Genomic DNA, 20,600 nt, shown 5'->3' with positions numbered 1-20,600 from the left:
GTTCAAATGCTGATTGACCTCCTGTTCATTTCCTGTACTTCTATTTTGTGATGACACAGTTTTAGGACACAAAGGTGAATGCTTCTGTTCCTGGTAAGGGGCACCCTTGTTTTATCCCTAGAGTTGGTGAATTCAGTATACAGTAGCAACATATTTAAACTGTCAATTCTCACAATGACCCGACCACATTATCATATTGGTGTGAATTTGTTTTTACTATCTTAACCATTACTTAGGATGCTTGCTTAGTGTAACTAATGAATATCCTTTTAATGCCATGGAAGCACCTTCAATGGTCACAGTCACAGGAACTTCAAAAGTATAAATAAGGGAGAGGATGTGCACCTCACAACATAGAACTCCGTTTTAAAGATGATGTCACTTCCAGAATCATGAGATAATGTAGTTTTCACATTGGCCTTGTTCAGCCATCCTTCAGTATTATGGAGGCTGTGCAGTCAGATGCATGATCCTGCAATTGCAACTTTTGAACTGCACGAATGCAGTTTTGAAAGTGTGCAGTTGTTTTGGCATTGGTTTTAAATTAAGCCGAGTTCAGCGGCGTCTTTAACCCAATCACACTATGCAAACACTTCCAATAGTTCCATGATGTAAGTGGACAATTAGAGAAACTAATATGTGGCCTTGGCGAAGGCTGGACCATCCCATTCTTTCATTAGTTGAATTGTCAATGAACTTGTAGTATAATAGGATAGAAATGAGAAGCCCATTTGGCCACCTTTCTTGGATTGTGTATTTTATTTGTTGCAAGCTGTGCCACGGGTTGATGGCTTTCGGTTCTGACCCTGTGCAACGTGTTCCCAGTTACCTGGAGCCACCCGAAATGGTGGCAAAAAAGAACCAAGGCAGAATTAAATAAACAGCACATTCCTAAATGTGTACTGCCATCACCAAACACAAACATCAGCTTATTCCAGTCACATTATTCACCCAATCTTTGTGTCAATGGGCCAGCTCAGCAAGTAAAAGTCAAAGCACTCACTAGTATTTTTTTGCAACAAAGCCAGCAGTCTTCGATAAAATGTCTATGGAATACCACACCAACTAGCTGACTGACAAGAACTCTATTTAAATTTCTTCATGGGGCAAAGACTAAATTATATATATTTTCCAATCCTTTCACAAATTAGATGCTCTCTATGTTGCTTGTTTAATGGAGAGGGCCAGTAGAGGAAATGGCCTCTGTCAGCACCACTTTCAATTCAGCTACTAAGTGTGGGCGTGACCCTTATTTGGATTTTGTCCATATGAGCTAAGTGTCCACTTGTTGCCTTCCCCTTAATATCAAACACAAACTAGTATTGAATGTGATTTGCAAAAAGTAGTGAATTCAGGGTACTTTTTTTCAAATTGGTAACTACATACATAGGATCTCTCCAGAAATTATTTTCTCGCTGTTACAAATTTACTCTACGGCCACTATAATCTGCGATTGGACTTGAATCCCTGTTGCATTCATTCCATTCAGCTCTTTTTGCCCATCAGTTACTCCTTCTGCACTATAAATCTTAAACAGAAACAAAGTAAAAGTTGAGGTTTACGTTGTTATGCAGTGCAACTGACATCATCCAGTCCTGTTTGGTAGCCCCACTTAGTCCTGCAGTATGGAGCCCAAATGCTGACACCAAATTATGCCTGTGGGCTTCAGTATAATTGTATAATTGTGGTATTGGTAAACTGTGTTGTAGCAGTAATGAGGCCCCGTTAATGGAAAAATGCAATAATTTTCACAAGATTTAATTGTGCCAGCCATGTAAAATTTAAATGGGTATTTAGCAATACTGGAGGTAAAATAAAAAAAGTAATGAGGTATTGTAAATCTGTACCTAATTTTAACTAGCTAAAGTAGCTGCCATGCAGGATAAAAATATGTATGTATTAAAGTTAACAACACATCAGCATTACCACACCAGTTTTCAGCTCTGTGTACAATATTAATGTCCATATGCATACACAACAAATGCAAACATACAAAACCAATAAGAGAGATTGGTAATTGATGACACATCAAAGCTCTTGGAAGCTGATGTTCAGAACTTGAAAAGCTACTGTTTTGATCGGGGCTCTGACTGTTCGTCACAGCCCCAATTAAACCAGTACTAGCTAATTTCCCAGTGGCTACAAGTATATTTACAAACTACTCCATAGCACTGTATTTAAGCAATCACTAATTGCTCCTAATGATGGGTTTATTTTTTGTTCATCTGATTTAGAGTTCAGCTAATTTAATTGGTGGAGGGTTAGACTTTAGTGATGGGCTGAAACAGCTAATGCATTTTGATGATAGCTGTTAATTAAATTAGCATAGATTATTAGGCAAGGCTCCCCATCTCCAGAGACTAAGTAGATGCATTTGTAAAAGTACAGCTTTAGATAGGGGGAGGATAAATTAACCATTTAAAAGTAACAATTTCCAGAGGTTTAGCAGAATAACAAAAATGTTCATCACAGAATAGCAAAATATGACTTTTAAGAATGTATCAAATATTCACGATTTTTCAGTATTGCAATCGTATAGCTGGCAGTGTGGCCTCAGTTACAATAGTGAAAGATGCCCACCGCAGATGAGGGAAAGGTGTAGGATTAGTTTCTGGCTACACATGGCTGTCTTTTAGTTTATCCTCCCCACTCCCCCACAAATAGAGCATGGGGAGAGATCAAGTTGTCAGGGAAGAAACACGATTTGTACACTTTTGAAGGCAGTCATTAAAGCAACTTAGCAGTTCTTCAACAGTTTTTCCTGTAGGGGCATACATTAGTTATTCAGATGAAAAAAAAATAGAACAGAAGGCATTTGTGCGGTAGCAGGGTGAAGAAAATACATGTCTGTATTATTCGTATGACATCCGTAGGAAATGTAGACGCCATGCCCTGCCAGAGCACACCTTTTGATATTTATTCCATCCAGTAGTAGGGCAGTGATTTCTTGGAATTAAGTGATGGGTCATTATACTTTAAACATAGCAGAGAGGCATAGACTGGCAATTAAATAGCAATAGCTGACACTCACTTGTGCCACCCTGTGACCCTGTTAGATTGAGATGTTAGAGCTTCGGGGCCCCTCAGCCTAGTAAATTGGCTGAAGGTGCTTCTCCTGACTAGGGCCCGCTCTGAAATGTGCTGCCTTCAAAGAGATCAGCATCATGTATAAACCATAATGTGGGTTTGTGGTGGTTTAGAAAGCTCAGGAAAATTGAGCTTGGAAAGATGAGAGCTAACAACTGCACAGGGAGAGGAGGGGGAATAATGACAAACTAGCTGCAACTCAAAGAGGCTGTTTTTTTTTGCGAAGGGGAGAAAAGCTTCCCACAGCTCACACATAAAACAAAGTCAGGCAGATGACATGCAGTTAACAGAAAAATGTCAACAGTGAAATAAAGTGAGAGTGAACGTGATAGAAACCCCAGAGACACTGTGGAACAAAAATGAGTTTGTTCGTAACATGGCCTGCAAGTTTATGCACATCATTATATTCTGGCTTGCAGCCATAAAAGCAGTCAGGATTTTTTCATAATTAGCTGTTTAGAATTTTAGTTTTTACAATGGAAAATATATATATATATGTAGTTTCCTTGTTCAGTTGCAGATACGTCTATTAAATAATGCAAAAACTATACCAAATTTCAAATATTTTGTAGATAGTGTAGTAGTAATCACCTTATGATAGATTGACATTTTATAGTGTCCATTAACTTCTGAACCCTCATAAGTCTCTTCAGGTAATGAAATGAATGTAACCACTTCATCACATGAAGAATAATACTCTTGAGCTTTTGAAAGCCCTAGTGTACTATAAAATACTTCACCTGTGTACTGTCTTATGTTTGTGTGATAACTGTAAATGGTATTTTCACTGCTCACTCTGCTAATATTTCACTCTAGGAAAAAAAGTCTGCATCTGTCAGCTAGCACAATAACAGCCTCCTACATGCTGTGTAATTGGACACAAATGTTCACTCCAAAATCATTTTACTATATTTTGAAATGAAGCAGTAAATATATCATTATTATATTAATAGGAAATGATTTTGTTGGCTTGATTCATGATGGAAGATTTTGGTGTATCTCAAATTCAGCCCATTTCAGTAATGCTAGAATTTGAGATTTGACCATGTATAAACTTGGACAGGTGATAATACAAACATTGTCAAAGGAGCCAAACCAAAGCTGCTCTTTTAAAAGGCTTTTTGTATAGAGTTCTTTAAAGAAAAGGTTAGAATTTATGTAGCATGTATTGTATTTATACAGTGCATTTTTTATATATATGTAATTTTTTATCACTAAATACTGTTAGTAGCCTCAAAGGCAAACTGACAGTTGTATAATGATGATTCATTTTATGTTATTAATCACAGCTACATAGAGTGATTGTGACAGCTTGTGCTTGCATGTATGCTTGCTTATATATCAAATGTGCCCATCCCTCCCGTTCATTCATTTCTGTTCTGTTGATTTACACAGTTTTCTCTCTGGTAGGTTCCCCCCACACATGGTTCCACCACATCACAGTTTACACACAACAGGAATTCCTCATCCAGCCATAGTCACACCGACTGTCAAACAAGAGTCTTCCCAGAGCGACATCGGATCCCTCAATAACTCGTAAGTCATAACTTTTGTGTTTTATTTTTTAAAAAACTATCAATTTATCTTAGTTGCAAATAGCTCATAACTTCAAAATTTTGTCAGTCCTGTTCGCCATGATAAAACTTCTTTCAAAATTTCAAAAGAATGTGCATCTCTATTGTTTAGATTTTAAAATGCTGGCTTCTCCCAGTTTAATATAACTTGGTGTCTTTTATTTTGATTTTAATATTGATTCATTTAAAATGTAGCCATTTTTAGGAGAGAAATTATTATTTTAGTTTCACTGGTGAAATCAGTAACTGTTCTCATTTTCTCAGAAAACATCATCAGGATGCCAAAAAAGAAGAGGAAAAGAAAAAGCCACACATAAAGAAACCTTTGAATGCATTCATGTTGTACATGAAGGAAATGAGAGCAAAGGTAGTAGCAGAGTGCACGCTGAAAGAAAGTGCGGCCATCAATCAGATCCTTGGCCGAAGGGTAAGCAACTTAAACCATTGATGATAAGTTGCATAAGACCAGGTTAGAAATGTAATCTTAGTGATCAGGGCAGTCAGTCAGTGTCGATTCTTGCTCTGGCCATTAACTTTTTCATATAGTAAATCAGGATCAAAACACTTTAGGAATTGGAACCAAGTGTTGCCAATAATAGTGAATGACACAACATGTGACAATCCGACAATTAATGAATGGTTTAACACCTCCTTTAAAATAGCACGGAGAGCAGCGTTCCACAGATACACTAAATATCTGTCTAATTTTATTAACCTCTATAAACTTTTCAATTTTAGAATGCCATCTTAACTGTGAAATGATTAAACATGATGTGCCATACTTCTAAAGCCCTTTACAATATGAGTATAGCTTTTCTTGATTTTGATGCTTTATTCTTATATTAGTTGAATAGTTCTCCTTCGGACCCTCCTCCAAACACTTAACAATATATCACCGATGAGTCCCTATTCTGCTTTTACAATAAATTCTAGGGTTTTTTTTTTACAGTAAATGGATCTGTTCAGATATAACAGCGCTAATGTTGATGTTTTTCATTATATTGTGGTACACAGCCCAGTTATTATGCATTAACCGTTTCAGGCATTTTTATATGAAAGTATTAATGTGCCCTATCTCTCCTCCATCCAACCCTGTTTATTCTCAGTGGCACGCTTTGTCTAGAGAAGAACAAGCAAAGTACTATGAATTAGCCAGAAAGGAACGACAGCTTCACATGCAACTTTACCCGGGCTGGTCAGCACGAGATAACTATGTAAGTTTCATTCTCTAGCACTTCTCCCTGTTCCCTCCCCCACTCCCATTTATTTTTTGTTCCCTACAAGCCCAGCAGTGTTGCACATCATACATGTCAGTTTAATGTTATAAATAATGACCAAGATGAAGCCAAAGCGTCCTCCCATCTTGAGAACCTTGTGTGGGCCACAGAGCTAACCTTCAACTAGCTTTTTTTTAAGCAGTGTTGATCAGAACGAGCATTTTTATTCATCTGAGATATTTTTGATTCTGCTTGGCATGGTTTTGTGAACCTAATGGACAAACTGAGTTTGTGCTATTTTCTACCCCCCCCCCCGCCTTTTTTTTGTGTCTCCCTGTTAGGGCAAGAGGAAGAAGAGGAAAAGGGAAAAGCAGGCAGGGGAAACCAATGGTAAGTAGGCAGCAATTATCTTCCATTATAAAGGGCACCCTTCACATATCAGAATGACAACGTTTAATCAGATGAAACCCTAGCTGCTGCTAACCATGCTTTATAACATTAATTATAATACTATTTATGCAGTCTTAATGTTATGGCTGGTTTGCCTTTCCAAGAGCGATAAAGTAATTAGTGCATGAATTGTAGACATTTTAATGCTTGTTTTTGTAGAACTCTTTTTAAAAACAAATTATTGCATTAGCTATTGTAACTTAAAATATTTTGAAGCTTATTGTTGTATGTACTTATTGTCTTGTATTGACATATTAATATGGGCTGTACCTGTTTTCTGATGCATCCCTCATGTAATTAGCCTTACCTGCTAGACTAATCCCATTATCCTACTTCACATTTGCTGTTCGAAGGCACGCTTGTAAAATTGACCCTGCTATCTAGCTCCTTTTGCAAAGCACTTTAACCTTTCAGCTTGATTCAAGCCTAACATTCTCTGCTGGCACTAACCTGCAGGTTCTTTATTCAGTCCGCTTACTTCTTTTTGTGAATTCTCATTAAAATCTATTATAAAATAATTCAAATTTGTATTGCCACACAATATTGGTGCTTTTTAAATGGGTGAAAAATACAGCTGTGATTTTAATACATTTTTATGAAATTAGAGGGCATTACTGATCACTGGTAACAGATAAATTGATTTATTCCTTTTTTTCTTGTCTCTCTTCCTTCCTTTTCTGTCTCCTCTGCTCGCTTTCTTCCAATTTGTTCAGATCTGAGCGCTCCTAAGAAATGCCGAGCGCGCTTTGGCCTTGATCAACAGAATAACTGGTGCGGCCCGTGCAGGTGTGTATCGTTTTCCCAGGTTTGCTATGGTTGGTTTCAGCTGGGTTAAATTGGTACTTTCCCCTTCTTGCTATCACTGTTTCAGTGTTTTAATTGGATGCTGATACTTACCCTTGCATCTATTGTTGCTAGGAAATGCGAATTTTGTTTTTAAAGTGATGAGGGGAGAATGCCAACTTGGCCAGCTAAACCACTAGCTCTGGCTGAGATGTCACATCCAGTGAGCAGTATCCTCCATTTGTTGTTTTTGTTTACTTCATGCTAACAGATGCAAATACTCCAAAGAAGTGTCGGGCATTGTTCGGGCTAGACCAACAGAGTTTATGGTGCAAACCTTGCAGGTATACTCCCATTAGGCCTTCCGGAATTAAATATGCCCTTTTATTGGATTTGTAGTGCATTCGTGTGACTTTCCTGTGCTCTAATGTGCTAATATTCTATAGCTTATTGCAGATTTTTTTTATTTTTCTTTTCTTTTTTACCTGTTGCCTTTTATTAGCAGCATTGGTCTGTCTCCTTGCAAGCACTGTCCACCTCCTTTACCCACCTCCGTTCCCCCCCCACCCTGCCCTACTTTCCTGGCCCTCCCCAAACCGTGGTTGCGATGGGCCTGTGACCTTGTGTCGGAGATTGGTGCAGTGAAACCTAGGACAGAGGAGAGAGAAGTTTTAATCTTGAAAACTGGCTCTAACTACTAACCATCCATGGTTCATAAAGATCTGTATATGTATGTACATATATATATATTTCTTTTAGAAAACTCACCTAGTTTCTGGTGAATGTGTAGACATTGCAGTTCTAAGTGCACAACATGTACTGATATTCTTCTGTGCATGAGTTCATTTTAGTCAGTAAATGTGAAATTTCAACATATAGAGCTACTATTTTGTTTACAGAGACTGTTATTGATAAAATAATCGCCTCTCCTGAGTAATTATCACAGAATTGTACAACAGATAAGTTTCCAAGAAGCAGAACGGTATTTGTGCACTCCAGTAACTATGTCTTTACATTTTATGTATTAATCGCCAATTTATTTTTAGTAATTGGGCGTCATACCAGCTACAAGCTCGTTCAGAGGAAACTTTCATTTTCAGGCGAGTGCAAAATCTGTTGGAATATCTTTTTAAGTAACACAATTAAATTTCTCTTTTAGTTTTCTTACAATTCGGTTTAACTAAACAAACTCAGACATCAAATGGTCAAAGGCTTATCCACCACAGCTAATCTGGGTACTCTAGAACTTTTCAAACTACTCTGGTTGCCAATTCTCTAATTCTTAGGACTTGGCTGGGTAGAGGGAATAAATGTTTTGTCCTGTTTATAAACACCTTTCCTGTTGACTGCATTTGGTTAAATCTTATTTCTTTGTCCTGACACATGCAGTCTTTGAAGTGGGAATGTTGTCATGGTAGGTATTCGTTTCTTCAAAGTTGAAACTTTTTTATTTTTCAAGTATACGTGGTGCTCGATTTCTCTCTTTCTCTTTCACACTTCATTTCCCCTAATTCAGAATGTGTTACAGTCTCTCTAACCCCACTTAGTTATTAATTATTGTAAATACTGAAATCTCTTCTGATGTAGTGAGGCTTACAGAGATTGTGCACCTGCGTGTGTTCCTTTTTAGCACTGTCTTTATGTTGGCATGTATGTTAAGAGTAGTTACCTTCATTCTATAATCATGATCTTAACGATGTAAAATATAATTCTGACTGAATTCCATGACTGAGTGATACATTTTTTCATCTGCTTATTTGACTGTGTCATTTCTAATAAATGGTGCTCAAATTAAAAGTAAACATTAAGTAAGATGCAGCACGGACAATTGCCAAGTGATGGACAAACATCAGTGCATTACTGAACAGGTGCCAGAGAATTGTCAACTGATACCACTTTATGTAAAAGCAGCTGTAAATTTGAGACTGGTTATGGTTAATTCCTTGTAGAATTTTTACCACTTCTGAGCATTTTGGCTATCATGCAGCTTTTTTGGATTTATGAATTGGTTAATCATTTGAGTAATTGTGAGATTTTAAGTAGTTATTTAATGCATTTTGAATGGGCTAACGTTTAAAATTATAATGCAAAATATATTGCAATGAGTAAAGAGTCCAAGTAAACAGTTCTGAATCGGATTCTTCAAATGATCTAATTGCATGATTATCTTCTCTAATATTGCGAAAGGTGCCCCGTTCTTATTTCAGATGTCAAGTTTGTACCTGGGGGTTAGTTTTCTGGATGGGGAAAGTTATGCAAAAATGGGTTTAGAAATTGCTTTGATGCAACATTATTTAAGCCAGACTGTAAAAAAATGTGATGGATAAGGAACTCTCCAATAAAAATTTCAAATAAAGTCTTGGGTTACTGGACACCATTTTATTGAATATTTTCTCTACAATCCTACAATTACAAAATGATAGGGATGAGTATTCCAAATTACTTGGATATTCAAAATTCAGCTTGTGAAAGAACTATTTCAACCCAAATCTCTTACCTTCCATGAAGGCACTGACTCCCTTATTGGATTTGGCTCAGGGTGGCAGGTCTCCTCTAGTGCTGAAGCCAAATGGCCATCTTCAACTTTGAATCTAGAAAGTGAGTGTTGGTGGGCTATTATCTTTTTGGGGCCATCACAACTGAGTCCAGCCCAATCCTCTATTGTCTTCTTCAACTCTTTCAACAATGGTCACTAGATTGTGTTCAGAAGCAGAAGCCTTGACTCCTTGCTTTTTGTGGCCCTTTCTTGACCTAGGTAGGTTATAGTTCACCTCAGCCAGGGCTGTGAAGGAGGGCACTAAGTCATTACATACTAAGAATCAAACATGGGACCTTGTTGGGCTGTGTGGCTCCCTTAAGCAAAATTTAATCCAAGCTTTTCCTCAGTTTAATTTGGAAGGAGCAAATGAGGGCAGGACAATTTTTGAAGGCAGGACACTTACCAGCAAGTAAGAAGTATAAGCCCATAATCCCCTGTTATATGTCCACAGACACCAAATTGGGGAGATAATTTGGAGCAGGCCTGAAAGCTACTTTTTTCACTCAGTGCCTTAGTTTGGGAAGATCCATGACTCTAAGAGTCTCCAAATGGGAGAAAATAAGAGAAACAACTTCTAGAAATTAAAAAAAACTCACCCCAGAAAGGAATGAAGGGCATATAATTGAAATTTCCCAGGTACTGACTTACTTTAATAGCCAGTACTGAGAACACGCTGTTGGAGGAAGGTTTATGATATGGGAAAGCAAAGAGAAGGGAAATTTCCAAAACAAAAAACGGTAATAGAAGGAAAAAATATAAAGCTGGAAGTATTGACGTCAGAAGCAGCAATTGTAAAGGATTCAACACGCTTTGCCTGTTATCATTAATTTTGTGCGACTAACAATTGCTGAACGTTTTAGAAGCTTCCCCCCCCCCTCCATTAAAACTAATTATTGAGAAATTATTTTGTTTTAATTTGGACTTTGCAATGCTATTAGCATTCGGCAACTTAAGTTTTGAAATTGAATTTCATTTGCAATGCACTGATGCAAATGAGCCCCAGTCTCATAGATTTAATTTTTGTTTTGCCTCTTAATGTCTACCTGTAGATTGTTTATATTTTTACAAGACTTTCTGGGAACTAAATTTAAATAACCTGCTCCATTGTCAGGAATTAATTTATGCATTGTTTAAATACAATCCCAGACCTAGGGACCATTTACCCTCAGCAGTTCAGGGGTTGAGCAAAATAAAGATTGTTTGTACTTTACCGGCCATGACTTGCAATTATTTTGAGGTCAAAGCTCTATTCATTTGGCAATTACCTGGTTGTTGTTGTTGCGTTTTTCTGTTTTGAGCCCACCAAGTTGGTCCTTTCACCTCCAGCTTTGTTCTAATATGGCGCATGACCTGCTGCTTCACTTGCATGTTTCTGTCAGTTACATGGCCCTTTTGTCTTGAGGAACCATGAGTTTAACTGCATGCATACGTTGCAGTTTAGCATGTGTTTGACCTAGCAGGCTTCTGTGGCTTGAACTCTGAAACTGCCTGAAATGCGTCTTATCATCCAGGCCCAGAATATATTTGACAGATTTCTAATGGGTGTGAAGTTCTTTCTTGGGCTATAGATAATGGGATGTCATTTGTAATGTTAGAAAACTTCAAAGATGAACTATATATCCCCTTTCCTTTGGCAAAATGCAGGACAAAATAAGATTATTTGTAGTGTGAATACTAATACATTTCCTTCTATCTTTTTTAGTGAAAATTGAAAGAGGCCTACTAATAAATACTACATGTTGTTGTTTGCAAATTTTATTTGGTGGTTGAACTATTGCTTGTTTCTAAAATAAACCAAATGTACTCTAACAATGAATCCTTGGCCAAACTGCTCCAGGAATTGTGAAATACAATAAAAGCCTTCTTTCCTCTCACAGATAGCTGGTGTGAAAATGACGCATACAAGGAACCCTATTAATGAAATGTGAACCTTTTTTCAATCAACCGAACCTTAATTGACTTGCGTTTTCCATTGCAGACCATTAAAAGAATCAGCCACAGCCTGCAGGCCATAGAACCAGTTATTCTTGTTTTATTTTGCATTTTCCATGGTTTCTTATTCCTTTTCTTTCTTTCTTTCTTTCCTTCCTTTAATATCTTTCTCCTGTCATCCTCAATTTGGTGTGGTTCTTAACAGATAAACCCAATATACTGAATCATTTTGTCGGTATTCCACATATCAGAAAGTTATACATTTAAACAAATTTGTAAAACCCTATAGATATGCTAGCTTAACTGGGCCTTGCAATAGTTGTTAATATTTCAAGTGTCGTGGATGTACTCTTGTTGCCTGAATAAGATTACTTTCTTTGTTCAAATAACCAACTCCATTAGTCTTTTTGCCCTTTATTTACAGATAAATCTTTCCCTGTTTCTAGGAGAAAAAAAAAGTGCATTCGCTACATACAAGGTGAAGGCAGCTGCGCCAGCCCACCCTCTTCAGATGGAAGCATATTAGATTCTCCTCCCCCTTCTCCTTCCATGTTAAGTCCGTCTACAGCAGACTCTGATCCACAGACTGAACAAATGCAACCTCTGTCACTCACAATGAAACCTGATCCTTTGGCCCATCTTTCCTCACCATCCTCTTCCTCAGTCTTGTCGACAAACTCAGCACTCAAGTCCAGCGCAGTTTCAGCTGTTAGTTGCCAGAACGGGGCATTAGAGCACCGATCCATCACCTTACACCAATCCACATCCTCGTCTTCATCGCAGACTCGACCTTCGACTTCATCCATGTCAATTGTCCATTCCCACGGTGCTTTGCAAGAGACACAGTCCCAGCCACTTTCACTTGTAACCAAGTCTTTAGAATAGCTTTTAGCATAGTTGCTGGTGTTCTTTTTATTTTGTTTGTGCCATATGGCTACATGTCAGTAGATGTTATGGAGTGCATTGGTCAATATTTGACCCATTGTTATTTCAAGGTCCTCTTTGAATATGTAGGATAAGCCTTGAGAGATCCTGCCAACCTCTTGTCAACCATTGCAAAACCTTGTAGTGTTCATCACTGTTATGTCGCTCTTACTGGGTGGATTCTTTACTAGTAAGAGACTGATATCAAATTCAAAGAAGCCCTTGTGGAAGGAGTTGGCTACGCTGTATTATTTGTATTAAATAAGAGCTTGCGAACCAATCATTTTACGTCCATTTTATCCTTAAGGGCACAATGAATGCAGTGCCACCTGTTAATTGTGTGGAACAACTTTTGTGATGTTGCGTGTTATTGTTTAAATGTACAGAAATAATGGGGAAAACTGTGTTAATATGCATTGTTCCATGGCGTTGTTTTTTGGGGGGGGGGGGGTTGCAAAAAGAAATTACAACGCTATAGGACCAGTAGTATTTATTGCTTTAGAGATGCTTGTTGTATCATGTATGTTGTCTTTTAAATATTTTTCATTTCTCCAAACAATGTATAAAGTTTTTTTTTTTGCTTAGTGTAAGCATCTTATATATGAAAAGATTCATTTACCAAGGATTTCACCTTTTTTCCTCTGTTGTGATACATGACTGTCACCAAATGGATAATGTAGTGGCATTGTAAAGAACAAAAGTGCACAAAATTGCTGAAAAAAAAGCCATTGTACAAAAGAAAACTTGAAAGCGATTGGGGGAGGGAGGGGAATGTTTTTTGGAATAGCACAAAAAAACATCTGATCACCCATCTAAAGCCCCAAAGTGGACTGAAGCCTCAACCCCTGGAATTGCTTAACCTATATTCTATGTATGTATTCTGTGCCAAACTTTTTTAAAGGTCGATACATCTGCCCTCCCCCATTTTTGCTGTATTTTGGTCCTTTTTAGCTGTGAGGTAACATAGGTATGTTTGTAGATTTAATGTTGCTGACTAGTTTAAGCTATAACGCAATGTGTTTGGTAGCTATTGGCAAAATCATCCAAAAAATCGTATAAAGCAAAGCATTGAAGGGTGAGAATTAATAAAACCCATAAGGGCCAAATTTTCTGTACGTTGGGGAAATTACTCAAAACTGAAACTGCCACTTTTTATGTACACTACTATCAGTAGGTATTTAGTAAATTTTAAAATAGGCATGTTGATGTTGCAAAGGCTGTATACAACTGATGAAAAAGTTCATTCATTTGGTGCCATTGTAGTAGAAATTAAGCAGTTGTATAGCTGTTTTTTTTCAATTTTACTAAGAAGCTGATGACCTTTTGTGAATACTCTCAATGTTTCCTAACAACTGTGATGTTCCTGTTCTGTTTTTTGCTCCTTTTTTTCTTTTCGTTTTTGAAACCATTTTTGTAATGAATCAATGTTCATGCTGTACAGTATCTGTAGCATGCAGTTCTGGATTAATAAAAGCAACTTAGTACGTGCAGAGAATTCTTGTGGTATTCGTGTGCTCTTCGTCACAGCTACATGAAGAAAATGGACCGTCAACTTTTAACCTGAACCGAAACAACTGTTGGCCTAAAAGTCAAATATTGCCTCTGCCAAGTTCAGATAATATGTGGTATGATGCACTTCAGTGAGAGCTAGACATTGGTATTGATGTGTTTGTAGATGTGGAGTTATTGCAGGGAACCATGTTTCTGATGGACGGAACATTTTGCCCTCTGCAGATATACATATTGAGTCATTTGTTACTGCTGCATTTAATTTTCTTTATTTTCAACAATTTACTCATTCACTGTGTATGCATAATACCTATAGCTGGTCTGTAGCTGTTGCTTTTCTTCGGAGTTCAGGGGTGGGTGCCGCTTGAAAAGCAATATTTCATTAGTGAGGCACTGTAAAAGACATGTTAAATACAAAGTATTACATGATTGTCAATGAATTCTCAACACTGAATTCCCTAGGGATAATATTGTGTGTAACTGCTTTTTTTATGTATGTTAATTTATTTTAAGTTTGGAACATTTTTTTTATGATGAAATCACAAATATACCAGAGTTTAGATTTATTGTACCGACTTGACAGGGAGAATAGAGCTCTCTGTAATCTGTATTTCAGCAGATTCTGATCCGGTGCTTCTGAAATGACAGAAACCATGAATTTAAGTCTTATTTCTCTACTGGTGGTTTCAGTAATTCATTACAATAATGAATAGTGCTGCAAAGTCAGAAATTTACTTTTAAATAAAGGATTTAACAGAAATATTATAAAAACAACATACATGAATATGCATCATGTCATATTTGTCGCTGAACTCAGAAAAAGATTGATAAAATGAACCATACCATTTATGTGCCACAGATGAACTTTTTATTAAGTTAACAGGTAAATATTGGGAGATGCTTGCCTCAGTTATGGAAATATCATGTTTTTGGTGAATCTATCTGCTCTTTTCAGTTTTGTTAACACCCTTCTATTCTTCAGCAACAGTTTTGAATGAGCCTTGCGGAGCCGTCTGTTGAAGGCAGAAGGAAGTTAGAGGCGTCTGTATCCCATGATATATTCTGTTTTAGAATGGTATATTTTCAACTGAAAATTAGTGCTTTTTTGTTCATGATATTCTAAAGCAATTTAGTCAGCTTAGCGGCTTATCTGTGTTAAATACTTAACAGTTAACAATATACGGTCAATCCAATCAGTTAACCAGACAGGCTGATAAGTACAATGCTCATTGCATCCTGGACCATTTCCAAACTATCTGCTTCGAGTGTGAACACTAACTTGCCCCGCCCCCTCCCAAAAAAAATGCCTGATTGGATTTTTAGTAAACATGATGAGTGACTTCCTGTCAGCAGATTCTAGTTGCCTGTTGAGAAAACAGTGTGCTAAAACTTGTGAATTCTTCCAACACTGAATTGTCACCTCAAAAATGTTTGATCAGATTTTGCCAAACTTCCATTAGTGATCTGCCTGCTTCAGACTCCAGATCGCTTTTGAAAATGGGTATGTTCAGAGCATTGATGGGTTGGTAAATACTCTCATCTGGCAGTTTTGAACTAGGTATGATGGATGAATTATCCTCATCAGTTTCTGGATCCCTGTTGAAAAAATGACTGCTGCAAAGGGAGGGACTGGGGGCGTAAATACATTTTAAATAGATTGATGTCAACTAAAAAAAAAACGTGGGAGTGAGACTTTCTAGGATTTCATAAACCTGTCTTCAATTTAGAGAAAATTTGATTTATATCTTGAGTAGATTTGTGGAAGTACTGAACTGTTCAGGAGCTGCTGAGCTATTATTGCCTTTTTAAGCAAAGAATGCTCTTTGCTTGTTAGGTATAGTAACAGAAATCAGTGATATTTGGCTGAAGCTTTTGAATTGCTTTTGCTACAACATAGAAGTTGAAGATCCAACACTGAGGGCCAATCTTGCATGCTTGTTAACAAGTCCAAGTCCCCCCTCGATCACTTTGGCCCTCTTTTGTCTGCCCCCCCCCCCCCCCCCACAAACTGTTGGCTATCGCAGGGGTATGGTACCACATATGCCCAAGCACTCTACCAATAGTGCACCCAAATATCCATTTTTTATGCCTAAACCTTGACACCATTTGTAGATTATGCTGCCTTCAGTTAGCAATCGCCATTCATTTTTACAGGCACTGCTAAATGCAAGATTCTGGAGTCTGCAAAATATTTCCATTACAATATTATAATCTAACTGAAGCTTTTTTGGAGGGAGAATGAGAGGAACTAAACACTAAATTAGAAAAGTTTAAAAGGAACAGAGAGACATAGGGATTCCAATAAATTTTTAGAAGTCAAAATAAATGCTTGACCTCGCTCAGAGGGTTTTGTAATGTAGGAAACATGGCAGCCAATTTGTGCACAATAAGCTCTCACTAACAACACTGATAATGATCAAAAATATGTTTTATAATGTACATTGATGGATAAATATTGGCCAGTATACCAGAGGTTATGTGCCTGCTCTTCGAAGTAGTATCATGGGATCTTCTGCGTCCACCTGAGAGGGTAGATGCAGAAGATCGGTTCAATATCTCATCAGAAGGATAGCACCTCCGACAGTGCAGCACTTCCTCAATAGTGCACAATAGAGTGTCAGCCTGATTTTTGTGCTCAAATCCAATACAGGGACTTAAACCCAGAGCCTTCTGACTTTGAGGCAAGAGTAACACCAACTGAGCCATGGCTGATAGAAGTTGATTCAGAGTTGCTTTTTTCTTTTTAAATAAAAATGCATAGGCACACGGGCTTTGTAAATAGGAATGACTATTAAAGGCAAACAGTACAAAACAAAAAAAAAGTACAAACTATTGCCTAATCTCAATCAGACTATTGTCTGATTTTGTGCGTCCTACTTTACTTAGAATACTGATGCCATGGAAAGAGCACAGGGGGGATTCAGTGAAGTGATTCCCGAGATGAAAGACTATTTTTGTACGTCTTCCCTTCAAGAAATAGTGAGGTGGTGGAAGGATTCCAGGCTGATTAACAGAGCCGGTAGGCCACGTCTTAAATGCTTAATTCATTGTGGTAATTAGCTTCGTACCAAGTAATAAAGTGGTTTGTCCCAATTAGGAGTAGATTTCCACAGGTTCTCATATAGATTGGGTAGGGTGATAGGGGCAACAACTGGACAAGGTATCACACTGGATGTCAATCCAGAACTCAGCTGCTGAAAGACTTTATTTAGAAGACTAGAGAAACTGGAGCTCTACCTAAAGCAGAAGTAGTTAATAACAGATCAGACAATAGCGCTGTTATTATGAGAGTTTTGGTGAGGTAACCAGGGATAAGCATACTGGCTTGCCTGTTTGTAATTAGACGCCATGTAAGATTGTGCCCCAAAGGCAAAGGTTAGGAGAATTATTTTTACTGCAAATTTGTTGGGGCACAGAATGCTCTTCCAAAACCACAATAATCTTTACAAGGGAGGTGAATGAATATTTCAGGAAGAAAAATTTAGAAGGATGTAGGGAATGGGTAGGAGACAAAATTGCACTTGTGTGATGGGCTGAGTGGCCTCCTTGCTGTAAAATTCTCCGATTCTATGACCAAGTCTTACTATTCTTAAAGCAGTTAAAAACTTTCTTCAGTCATGTAAACATAATAAAATGTATTTAGAAATCTGTTTTTATAAGTCCAGCCACACACTTCAGTGCTTGTCAACGGTGCTTATACAATTTTGGCAACAGAGTAGCTACATTTTGGCATCTTTTTTTACCAGTGCAAAACCACTTGGAAGGTAAAGGATAGCAAAGAGCTGCTTGAGTTGTAATATTTGCCTTATTGCTATAGTGCTTCCATTATTTCAGGAACAGGATCAAAAAACCCAGTTTCAAAAATCCTAGAATTCAATTAACATTTAAGAAAATTTACACTTCACAAAAGTTTGTGCAAAAACTCAATTGCTCCAAAACTCCAGTATACTCCATTACAAATAGGGGGGGCGGGGGGGGGTGCGGTGGGGCTGAATAATTCTTTATACTGCAGATATAGTGAGACCAGATACGGCCTTGACCATATTTCTAGTCATGAATCCACAAAAGCAGATTTTGCAAAGTCAACCAGCTGTATCCTTTGAAAAAATGTTACAATACATGTTTGATTGCTATAGCCATGTATTCACAATGTGATGTGTTCTAAAGCACAATCCAGAGTGGATCTAAATTCCTCACATTGGTCAAACTGGAAATTTTTCAGCACCTTGATCCAATTAGAGATATATTAGTGGCACAACTTTGGAGTTTTTCAGGTTCCCAATGTAATATAGAGCAAGGCATTGATAGATTAAGCCTGTTGTGAGTTTATGCTTTGGTCCCCTGTGTTGAAATATTTGACACCAGTTTGGTATCCTTGCCAGATGGCATTGTCAAAATGAACAGTTTGCACTGAGGGATTGGAAGTCTAATATTTGGTTACCTTAATTATATCACCAATGTACCCATGCCAAAGTTCTTTTGCATTTTGCAAAGCTGAGCTGAACAAAAGCAAACTCCCTTTGGCTGCAAGTAGTATCTTTACTAAAAGAATAATTGGCTTTGACACCTTAGCTTGAGGAGAAAAGTAAATCAGAGTTCCTGCTCCTGACTGCTACTCAGGAATCTGCATTGTAATTATTGGGCCAGGACATGATCAGGCTGTGACACCCTCCACAGTCAAATGGTCTATCAGTGCTCTGGTGGGGCACACTGATAGAGAATGGACACTTGAGCCAAATATTTGAGGGTGGTGGGTGGATCAGTGAAACTCCAGGATGAACTATTAGCTTGTAAATGGGGTATTTCATTTTAAAAGTACTCCTATTTTAATGAGTAATTTATTGCAGGTTGCTTGCTGTGCAACTGTGCCTTCCTTTTTTAAGCACTTTGCTGTCTTGTTGAGAAATTCACATTGTAACTTTATAAAGTTTCTTCACTGACCATACCCGCCTTCTTGCAGTGAACATCTGACTCAGAATTAAATAAGTTTCCAAGTAACAAACAAAACAGCTATTATTCATAGTAGGTTCTTGAAGAACTTGGTTCTGTGATCTGTTTGTACTTTACAATCCAAGAGCTCAAGTGTATGCCTAATTAAAGTTCTTTTAAAAGCTTGCATCTTATTAAATTTGGCGTGGCTCCACCCCTAGTAAATTACTCAATTTACTGCACCATTCAATGTCCAAATATAGAAATCATGCAAAAAAGATTAGAGTTGGACAGATGTAACATCTTAACTGATTTAAAATCTGGCCCCAATTCAAATGCTGAATGTGCTTTAGTTTATCACAATATATTTTCATCAAAATAGACTTGGTGGTTGTGGATGCAAAATGAGATCATTATGCAATTGCAGCTCTTGTGTAGGTTGGCTTTTGCAAAAGGTTCACTGGATTGTTGGTATTTGTTTAAATGATGTTTGTATATTTTGTCATTGACATTACAAGTTTGATTTGCAAGTTTTGATCAATATTGTGTGTTGCAGTTCATTATTTCCCAGTCCTGCTTATAGCTCAGAGTTTGATCGAACACATATATTATTCTTGAAAAAACAGGGTTTTGAACATACTTTTAAATTGCAGTTGTAAAATTGGTGATGTAGAAAAGTTTTACAAGTTGCTTTATTAATGGTGAGTGGTTTTGAAAAGTCCTAATCTTAAAATGAATTTCTGAAGTAACATTGCTTGTGTATGTTATCAGGATGAAGTTAATCCCATAAAATGTGTTTCTTTGCTCAGACGGTCTGGAGGCTTGACTAGTCTTCCAGTGTAGTATGAGCAACCCGTGAGGGGCCACTAAGAAATCTGATTTAGAAAGAGACAATGAAGGATCAAAGATAGGAAAATAAATCTTTTGACATTACTTACACACTGCTGAGTTACTTTGGTTGGAGACTTGGATCTGGATAACAGACTGGTTAATGACTGGAATTTCCCATCTGGTTGACATCAGTTGTAGATTTGTAAATGTTATTGTGGATGTAATTCCTGTGAGTGCTTATTGCAGCCTTTTCAACCTAATGGCCAGAGATTATAATAGGTGGCCCTCTAGACCCATGTGGGGCTACTTTTACAAAGTTGTTTGGAAGACTAATGTGAACGTTTTGTTTGAATCCCTGCCATGGTCATTCTTTCTCCTTTTTAGTATATAATATTGCATCATACAGGGGAAATAAAGTCTTGTATTTATATAACTCTTTTCACAACCTCGACATTCCAAAGCACTTTACAGCCAAACAGGTGTTGCAAGTCAGTCGGCCTCTCTAAGAGATCTGGAGGCTTGTATGGTTGAATATTCAGTGTTCATTGGTGACACACAAACTATATACATCTCTAGGGTATAACCCTGCTTAGGGACTATCTCCACGCTGGCTTCTGCTAGATGACTGCTGTACTCAACCCACTATCATGTGACTCTCTACATCATACTGTGGGTGGTACTTTTTTCCAGATTAACCCTTGCTATGCCGAACATTCTTATTCTACACCTCCCTCCAAGTCTTTACTCAAACATATTTACAATGCAATCTTTTCTTGCTACCGCTTCTTCTCCCCCTGCCACACCCCCCGCCGCCGCCAACCAAAC

The 20,600-nt window shown here is 37.6% G+C and overlaps 1 protein-coding gene across 27 annotated transcripts in view; it reads left to right on the top strand.

Moving 5' to 3' along the window:
- The window catches only part of tcf7l2 (transcription factor 7 like 2), a 193,896-nt gene extending 179,895 nt beyond the window's left edge, over positions 1-14,001 (top strand). For 4 of the 27 annotated variants that reach the window (XM_041209500.1, XM_041209497.1, XM_041209491.1 and 1 more), the window contains 7 exons: positions 4,483-4,623; positions 4,926-5,088; positions 5,768-5,875; positions 6,220-6,268; positions 7,042-7,114; positions 8,158-8,211; positions 12,029-14,001. In XM_041209500.1, the coding sequence (XP_041065434.1) occupies positions 4,483-4,623; positions 4,926-5,088; positions 5,768-5,875; positions 6,220-6,268; positions 7,042-7,114; positions 8,158-8,211; positions 12,029-12,467 (1,027 nt within the window). In that variant the 3' untranslated portion in view covers positions 12,468-14,001. Of the gene's footprint in view, positions 1-4,482; positions 4,624-4,925; positions 5,089-5,767; positions 5,876-6,219; positions 6,269-7,041; positions 7,115-7,382; positions 7,456-8,157; positions 8,216-8,500; positions 8,526-12,006 lie in introns of those variants that run through there. The other 23 variants (XM_041209499.1, XM_041209494.1, XM_041209489.1 and 20 more) reach the window with 20 other exon arrangements.
- The last annotated feature ends 6,599 nt before the right edge of the window (positions 14,002-20,600 follow it).

The sequence above is a fragment of the Carcharodon carcharias genome, chromosome 17, assembly GCF_017639515.1.
Source record: "Carcharodon carcharias isolate sCarCar2 chromosome 17, sCarCar2.pri, whole genome shotgun sequence".
Classification (NCBI taxonomy): domain Eukaryota; kingdom Metazoa; phylum Chordata; class Chondrichthyes; order Lamniformes; family Lamnidae; genus Carcharodon; species Carcharodon carcharias.
Note: the sequence above shows the minus strand (reverse complement) of the source record. Positions and strands in the feature narration are given on the sequence as shown.